The sequence below is a fragment of the Acanthochromis polyacanthus genome, chromosome 14, assembly GCF_021347895.1.
Source record: "Acanthochromis polyacanthus isolate Apoly-LR-REF ecotype Palm Island chromosome 14, KAUST_Apoly_ChrSc, whole genome shotgun sequence".
Lineage (NCBI taxonomy): Eukaryota > Metazoa > Chordata > Actinopteri > Pomacentridae > Acanthochromis > Acanthochromis polyacanthus.
The window spans coordinates 27,226,966-27,236,401 of record NC_067126.1 but is presented as its reverse complement, the minus strand read 5'-3'; the positions used below and the strand labels follow the sequence as shown (position 1 = coordinate 27,236,401).

Here is a 9,436-nt window from a genome sequence, read left to right as displayed (position 1 = left end):
AGTTCTCAGCTTTGATTTTTATTTTAGCCAACTTGCAGAGTGCAAAACATGCTCTAGTAGATCACGAGCATATACAGAACAGATGGGCTTTGCTGTGACAAGGACAAATGAAAGTAGAAGAGTCAACAAAACTGGAATTAACATCCTCCAAGCTCAAGTTCAACTACAAGAATGGTCTGTAACACAACCAGTAAGACTAATGAACTGCATCCACCACAAGCAGGAGAAATGTCCGAATGTCCCATTTTTACTACGCTACTGTGTTGCTTTGACTTGAATCTCAGAAGCAGCTTTTCTTAAAAAGTTGCTTTACTTTACCAGAAACTACACAGGCCTTGAATCCATCACTTGCACTCTAGATTGACATATGATCAAGCAAAGAGGGAGAGCTGGGATGAGTCTAACACATCATTAGGCTTTCAAACATTAAGTCAACTCATGCTTTCACTCTAAACAAAGCAGTTCTTCCAATCACTCAGGAACCAAAACATCTTAACTGAAACTATCTGTAATCATTAAAAAAACAGCTGCTTAGTTCAGGTCGACGATGAGTCCATTGTTGTAGATTTCCATAAAAGTCTAATACTGATGCAGTATTTCAAGAAAACACCTCGGCAGCTAAAATATGATGACAAAATCATTGGGTGTGGCTGACCGCTTTAACACAGAGGTATGCTTCTTACAGTCTTTCAGTTCAAGCAATTCACAGTCGTAATGGAGCAGCAGCCATTTATGTAGTTCTCTGAAACATTTGCCACAACTACAGCAGCCAAACGATGTAGATCACGTGCCTGTCAGAAAACAGTGTTTAAAATTTCATGCTGACAACATGTTACTTTCCACAGTTAGACAAAAATTGTGGATGAAAGGACTGGTCAGAAAACCAGACACAGTCTGAACTCTCTATTTAAACTTTCTGTGGCTCACTGCTCTTTATAGACAATGAGAGGTCATCAACAGGCTTTATGTTTGAAAGAAGGCTGAACCGATGTGTCAGTTTACAAATTGAGAGCCAAGATTATCTTCTAATTCAAATGTATCCGGTCACTGTTCTCATCTGTCAGCATAATGAAAACCCAATGGTTATATAATGAACCAACTTTAAGTGTCCTGTTACCCTCTTTTTAAAATAATTTTTTACTTTAACTTTTTTTTCTATTTCAGTCCAAATATTGATACAATTCTTTCACACAGAGAAAAGAACAATATTCTCGTAAAACCACACAGTACAATGTGTCTTTTTATGTCATGAACTCGTTAAATGTAAATATTTTGAATGCTTTAATAATCAGTAGCTTTGATCCAAAACATGAACTGTGGGGAAAATAAAGTTTTTAAAAGGTAAGTGCAACTTTGTAGAATGAAATGCAACAACTAAATAAGCTCACGTTTACATAATGAATTTATTGTTTGGACTTGATGTTGCCGTAATGTCACGTTTTTCAATCTAAGATTTCTTGAGTTTTGCCAAACAGCCCTGTGCCAGAAAAAGCCAGTTGGTGCATTACTTAACTAAAGGACCAAAAATAGGTATCTTTTGTCTAAAAGTTGTTTAACTAATAGTGTGAGTCCAGAAATGGTGAATATATCAGTCATTAAAATGCAGTGATGAGTTCAGCGTCGTCTGGAGTGGCTCCTATCCCTACAGTTGCTGTGTCTCCTGTACCTTCGACTGTAATGACTGTGACTCCTCCTGTCTCTACTTTTATTGCTGTTCTTTGAGCTCCCTCTGCTGCCTCTACGATGACTACGCCTGTGGCTCCTCCCTCCGCTGTAACTCCTGCCACTGCTGCTCCGGCTACGATCTCTGCTGGAGCTCGTGTTCCTGCTGCAATGGCTGTGGCTGCGCCTCCTGCCGCTGTGATGACGACTGTGGCTCCTCCTCTGACGACTAGAGCTTCTCCTCCGGCGGCTGGAGCTCCTTCTCCTTCTACTGTAGCTGTGGGAGCGCCTCCTCCTGCCCCGGCTGTACGGGCTCCTGTCTCTGTGGGAGTGGCCCCGCTCTCGCTCCATGCTCTGCCTGCTCCTCACCACCTCGTCCCTCCTGCCAACTCTGTCCTTTTTCCTGTCCTCCCCTCCTCTCCTCTCTTCTGTTGCTTTATTTTTCCCCAAAGCTTGGGAGTGCACACTGGATTTGGACGCTTGCTTTTCTTTGCTCTCATCAGCTTTCCCTCCGTTTACCCAACCCAGGACCCCAACCATCACATCACCAGGATCTGAGGTCCCCTCACTTGTCTCAGGGCCTGCCTGGTCCTGTGTTCCTGAAGGTCCTGTAGTTTTAGCACAGCTCTTCTTCAGCAGGTTACAAAGCAGTCTTTCCCTCAGCTCTTTCTCTCTGCGTTGCAGCTCAAGTGCTCGCTCCTTCTCCACCTCCACCCTTCGCAACTCCTCCTCCTGTTTGCGTCGACAGGCCTCCAACTGCTGAAGACGGGCTAATTCCTCCTTCTGTCGAGCCTGCTCCTGCCTCTCTCGTTCTTCGCGTTCAGCTCTCTCTTTCACCTGCTGCTGCTGCTTCAGTGACTGGGGAGAAGGAGAACATACAGCCAAGATGAGAATAACTATAAGGATTAAACACATACATATACAAGGACCTCTACAGCTTGTGTTATTTCTTGTGTCTTATCAAATGAGTACAAAAACTCAAAGAACAAAGTCGATTTCAACTAATTATCTGCAAGAAAGTGAGCAAGACTAGATTTTAAAATCTGAAATTGCTTCTTAAATCCTCGTGTTGTCCTACGGGTCAAAATTGACCTGTTTTAAAGTTTGAAAATGTGGGAAAAAAAGATATTTTCACAGTGAAACTTCTGATGTCCACATTTTCAACATTTTCGGGAAATCTTTGAACATTGTTTGGTGGAAAAAAAGAAATGTTAAAAATGTTTCTTAAGGACATTCACATAAAAATCAACCAAAATCCAGCGAATTTCGCTGGATTTTGGTTGATTTTTATGTGAATGTTTTTAAAGAAAATGTGAGAAGTTTTACTGACATATCTGCAATCATTTGAGATATTTTTAGGATTTTTTGGAAGATTTTTCCTAATTTTTAAAAATATTTACAAGAATTTTCTTACCAAATCTGGGGGATTTTTTTTTAAATATAACTTTTAAACAACATTTTTAAGGAATTATTGGAATTTTCTCCCTGAAGGTTTTGCAAATTTTGAAATTTTGGGAATTTTTTTGCTGATTTTTTAAAAAAATTTTCAGACAAGGAAACAATATTTCTTGGTGCTCGTAAATGAAGACAACAGGAGGGTTAAAGATGATCCCCAAAATCAGCAATCCTGCCTAATCGCAGGCATGCTAAATAAGCTGTATTTGCTGTTGATGTGTGTGTTCTTCTGTGTCAAATGTCTTTCAATCCACAGAAGTTCCAAGCAGTAAATCTTATATTATTGTGCCTCGTATTGTACATTTGGTCAAAATGCTTGTCTGGAGGCCAGTAACTGCAGTGCAGAAGTACTGTGCTGATGTTTCTATGTAAACCCATTGATGGATGCCGTGTTAAGTACCTTCGCCCTGGCCAGCAGCTCAGCAATGAGCCGTATGGATTCCAGGTTGCGTTGAGCCAGCAGGAGCCTCCTCTCCTCCATAGCGATCTTCATCTGCAGCTTCTTCTGCTCCTCTTCCTGTTGTCGCCTCACCTTCTTCATATTCCTCCTCTCCTCTCTCTCTCGCAGCTTCTGCTCTCGCTTCCGTATCCTCTCCTCCTTCTTCCTCTCCTTCTCCTCCTCTTCCTGTTCCTTCTGTTTCCTGAAGAAGTTTTAAAACGTCCTCTGTGAATATCTCATTATTATCAAATAACTCCTGTCGATCAGCGCTAAGTAGCAATGCATTAAACCTTTTACTACTACAGTGAGTGCACGATTTAATTCACCCAACATAAGTCATTGTTTATATTGTCAAACCTTCAATAATATACTAAAGATAAGTTCCTTAATACTTAATTATTCTGTTCCTTCTGCTAAGTTGTCTTAATTCTTCCACAATGGCATGGCGGTGTCTCTGTTTAAACAGTTAAATACCTAAACAGAAACTTCCATGTACTCATCTTACGTTTTCTCAACAAAGCAGAAAGATCTGAACAGCAGACATGTACCCTTTTAGTGGAAGAGACAGATATAAATATAAAGGTAGGTAAACATCATTGACAGGTGCAACATCAATATTACTTTCACACACTGTGGTCGAGCAAGAGAGGAGCTAAACTGTATGTTTTCATATATCTACCTGAAAGCTGATGCAAATGGTACTTTTGAATATTTGTTTTTAACTACTTTCTACAACAATATAACCGCTATCTACTCTTTTATGCAGATAAATCATGACTGCAACAGTTCAACATTCATACCTCTCCTCCTCCTTACGTCGCTCCTCTTCTTCCTTCTCCCGACGTTTCTGTTCCTCTCGCTGCCTCTCCAGTTCCTGTAATTTCAGCCTCTCCAGGCTTCTTCTCTTCAAAGCTGACTCGCTGAGATGCTTGCTGGTGTCAAAAGTCACCTTTGGAAAACAAATACACATCGTATGGAGGTTCATTGTCCCAACATCCTACTCTAGTGGTTTTTGATGTGAATTTTAAGTTGGTCAACAAAGAACTTGCTTTAATTTACAAGTTGGAATTTCCCGTGTGCAACGATAAAATGTTCAATGAATAGATTTTTTTGAAGATTCACCTGAAAATATATATTATTTTTTATCATATGGACTGCTTGCATGCACATTAATTACCACTGTCTTTGTTTAAGCGAAAAAAACAGTACAGTAATGAGTACAATAACTAGATGTAAAGGCAAGCACTCTTGAAATTTTTCAGTGTCTTGTCTTTCTATCAGTGTTATTTCACAACAGAACCAGCTCACAGTTTCTTCTTTTACCAATCATCTTTTTAGAAAAACCTATTCTGAGGATTAGGAAACCTGGTTCTCCCAAGCTTCATTATCTTGGAAATTATGATGATGTTGCTTCAATTCTCATTCCGCTAAAAGGTCTTAAAGGTGCTGTGTGGCTCTAAGTATCACAATCCAATTACTAAATTCTACACAGACGCAATATCACTAGAGCAGTTGCATTTCACCAGTGGCCTGCAGATCTCTATCGTGCCATTAGCAGTAATTAAGACTGTTAATAAGAATGTGGCTAGCAAGAAGATCCCTGGTTCGTGTTAAGCCCTGGGATCTTTCTGCATGGAGTCTGCATGTTCTCCCTGTTCATGTGTGGATTTTCTCCAGGTTCCTCCTACAGTCCAAAAACATGCTAAGGTTAACTGATAATTCTAAATTGTCCGTAGGTGTGATTGTGAGTGTGCTTGTTTGTCTCTATATATAGCCCCATCCCAAGTGTCCCCTGCCTTTGCCTTTAGTCAGTTGGGATAGGCTCCAACCCCCCCAGCGACCCTAATGAGGATTAAGTGGAGTATTTGAAATCTTATCAGATGCAAACACGTCTCGGTGACTTTTGATGTTATTGGGAAGCATTTTACAGTTTAGAAAGCCTGGGACAGTCTTAGTCCTGCATGTCATAATCACAGTCAATTTAAAAGGGAAATACAATGTTCATGCTACACCGCTGTGTAAACACAGAGATCTTAAAAGTAACAAAAGCCAAATCTTTCACTAACATATCTACAAATATGGCTCAGCTCTTTTCTTCTATGCTGTACGAGTTCTAAAACTACATGCACTGCCCCACGCTGTGATATAACATATTCATCAACGAATAAAAGAAGCACAAAGCTGTACTAACTGTTAGTCTAATTGGGAAAAGAAATGTCTTTGTACACCTTCATTAGTTAAACTCCGGCTTTGTTGACACCCTGGTCTGCTCATTAAAGTTTATACTGGTAAGTGTCTTCTTAGGATTTAACATATTAAGGAAATCAAACTGCACATCATAGTTGTGAAGATAATAATCTGGGAAGCTTAAAGGAGATTTCAACTGAAGCACTGGGAGAGAATCTTTAGACAACTAATAGAGCAAAAAAATGTCACAGCCATTAATATGTCGATAGAGCTTTCCAGCTATTATATCCTGGCAGTACCTTGATGTTACAGGCCACTGCTTTTCCATCGTCTCCTTTCAGCATCAGCTTCATGCTGCGCATAGTGTCCATGGCCTTTGTGAAGCCGCAGTATTCCTGATACTGGACATAAGCCTCAAAGTTCAGATGGCCCCCAAAGCTGAATGTGCTGAAGTTCTTGTCCAGCATCTCCTCCCTATACGGGTCCAGCATGGGATGTCAACATTTCGCACCTAAAATCAATATAATATGTTACTATGGTGCAAGTACAATGTTTACTTGGAATATGTGTGTTAGTCTTCTCAGTCAAATAATTTCATGAAATTATACCACATAACAACAATACGTACAAAACAGTTACAATATCTCTTTGATGTTAGTAAAGCAACACTTCCACATCCTTCACCAGCGTTGTTTATGCTAAATGTACAGATTAATCCTAAAAATTGAGGATTTCAGAAACAAAATATGAATTTGGTGTTCAGCTTAATGTGCATCTGACGACAGAAAAACTGAAACAGAATATGGAACTACCTTGCCAAATGTCTGGAAAACAGCAAGGAGGACTTCCTCTGAGGGCCGGTCAGGATACGGGCCTATCCTTCTGGCTAAACCAGCGACAGGGAAGCCCTTCCAGGTGGATGGTGTCAGGCCTCTCTCCTGGAAGAGTCTCATTCATGTCCTTAGCATCACGGAAAAAGGAGTCCCAGTCATGGCGTGTAGGAAAATCCACTTATTCTCTACTGCACGTACCTGAGGAAACAGAGAAAGGCAAATACTCTCAGGTGCCAGTTTATTATATACAAGTAAATGAAACTAATGTGTGAATTTAATTTCACTCTCATAGACGGGTGAGAGAGGTAATTTACACTGTGTGTACCTCTGTGGACACATCGAGATGCAAACAGCCCAACTACAGTCATCAAATTTACATGATGTTGTGAATTTAAATACTATGGGTTGACCAATTATTGGATCCCATATTCTGTATTTTTCCCAATTATCATTATTTGGTTAACCCATTTTTGAAAACTACTTATGGAGCTGCCTCTTTCTGACTGTAGTTACCGCTCTAATATCCAGCACTGTGTCATCTACCCAACATCTGATTGGTTAAGCAAAGTTGTTCCAAAGTTATCTTTCATTTTAAACACACAAAAATAAGCAAAGGCATTTCAATTAACGTTTGTGCTGCAGTTTGTGCCATCCTAAATTTTGGCACCAAGATTTCCTTTTTTTTTTTACTGCAAATGTACAACAGCAGTTAAAAGTTCGGATACATCTTCTCATTTAATGTTTTTTCTTAATATTGATGACTATTTACATTGCAGATTCTCACTGAAGGTATTCAGCCTATGAATGAACACATATGGAATTATGTAGTAAATGAAAAGTGTGAGAGGAGTCAAAACATGTTTATAGATTCCTCAAAATAGCCACCCTTTGCTTTGATTACTGCTTTGCCCACTCTTGGTATTCTCTCAATGAGCTTCATGAGGTAGTCACCTGAAATGGTTTTCATTTCATAGATGGGCATTGTCTGCTTTAATTTGTGGAATTTCTTGCCTCTATTTCTTGAGAAGGTGTGTCCAAATTTTTGACTGGCAATGTATACTGTTCCAAATATGAGCAATCGGTCTCCTTGACTACTAATAATCTGTATCATCAGTATTGGTTGACCCCTAATAAAGAACACAATCGGGAAGATGACCACCACAGCATGATGTGAGCTTACAAACAAGACAACCTTACCTTCAGCACATCAGTAAATCCACTGAGTTTGATGCTCTTTCCATCTAGACGACTCAGCAGACTCTTGACCACTGTTTTGTTTTCCACCTCCCCCTCAAAGCGGATGAAGTCCATGGTGCTCTTGGAGATTCGCAGGGCTGAAAACTGCTCCGAGCTACCATGGCCTTGACCCTCTCCATCACCTCCCAGTTGGAGATGCTCTTGCCTGGCAGCTTGAGCTGGGGCAAAGCTACGCTGATAGTCATTTTGGCAATGGGCTTGAGATACAGGCTGTATTCAGTGGAGAGGCACACGGCCTCTGTGGTGTCATGGACTATGGTGGTCATTGTTGCGGACAGTTGGGGAAGCTGCAGAAAGGTTGGAGAAACAGTAAAGACTGTTAGTACTTTCTTTTTGTTGGTGGCTTCTTAAACAACTTTGAATTCGTGGTTTATAGTAATTCACTTCAGTTTTATTTATATAGCACCAATGCACAACATGTCATCTCATAGCACTTCACACAGTAACGTTACTACTAAACGTGATTCTGGACAAGTTGTGTCAATGTACTGTTCTACAGCATTACAAGCTACAACTGCTAACTGCTGTACTTCGAACATAATGTACATTCAGACTGCAAAACTTGTGGTCGACGGTTATTTTAGCATAGCTAGATAACTATCGCTAGAGCTCGACTTTGTTTCAAAAAGTCTTCAGTTTTACACATCTATTTAGCTAACTGGCACACTTTAACGTTACATTACCGTGCCGTTAAGACAACACTAACACTATTCAACGGGATGTTGGTTCTATAGCTAACAACACATTTCAGAGCTGTTTTGCTTGCTTATTTAGTCGGTGGTCACTGAAAGAATCGCTAACAGATTTCATGCTAGCGTATAAAAGCTTGTTAACCGAGCAGCAACATTAAGATTCTAACGATGACATTAGCTGGAAGTTGAGGCTAAACTTTAGCTTGCGTTACATCCCGAAGCAGGCTCTAAATGAACCGAAATCTAGCTAACTACTGCAGACATTTCATATACAATACCGCACAAATATTAGCTATTGCATGCAATCTGATACGCAAGTAACAGCAGCTAATGTATTGTTTATGTTTAGCTAGCTGCTAGCTAGTTAGCTTCAAGGTTTTACCACTATCTTTTAAAAAAGTGACTTTACAATAAGGATTCGCAACGGTAAGTTTATCACAGAAAGTTTGACTACAACCTACCCAACATCAGTTAGCCTCCGGTAGACAAAAAAACAACAACAAACTTATTGGAACGATTAATGGAATCAAATAATACAGGTAAAAACATCCATTAAAAACCAAAAACCCAACTGCATGCTACTTCCGCGATACCGTGAACTTTTGACCTTAAAAAAACAACGTGAGGCAGCAAAAAGTGTTGTATTTTATACAGGCGACACTCGTGGACCAAAGTGGAACAACAGAGAATAAAAGACTGACGAAAATCTCCGTTTATCATCGTCAATGTTGAAAGAAAAGTCCCAGTGAAGTGATCGACATAAATAATCAGTTTGATATATAAAGTATGATCAACACAAATGCTCAAATGATTTAAATAATCAATAAAATAACATAATATATTTAAAGTTTATAATTTTTTAAAATGTAAATTCTGTCTATGATTTTCAGCAGAAGGGCTTCTATTTGTTG

General features: G+C 39.7%; 1 protein-coding gene across 1 annotated transcript; it reads right to left on the bottom strand.

Moving 5' to 3' along the window:
- Nucleotides 1-2: 2 nt before the first annotated feature.
- akap17a (A kinase (PRKA) anchor protein 17A) lies at nucleotides 3-9,106 on the bottom strand. The gene is given in 11 exon segments (XM_022207742.2): nucleotides 3-2,520; nucleotides 3,518-3,758; nucleotides 4,357-4,505; nucleotides 6,043-6,239; nucleotides 6,242-6,254; nucleotides 6,556-6,618; nucleotides 6,620-6,753; nucleotides 6,756-6,774; nucleotides 7,774-7,925; nucleotides 7,928-8,120; nucleotides 8,987-9,106. Coding segments are annotated over 10 exon segments (2,046 nt in total). The 5' UTR covers nucleotides 8,100-8,120; nucleotides 8,987-9,106; the 3' UTR covers nucleotides 3-1,614.
- Nucleotides 9,107-9,436: the final 330 nt, after the last annotated feature.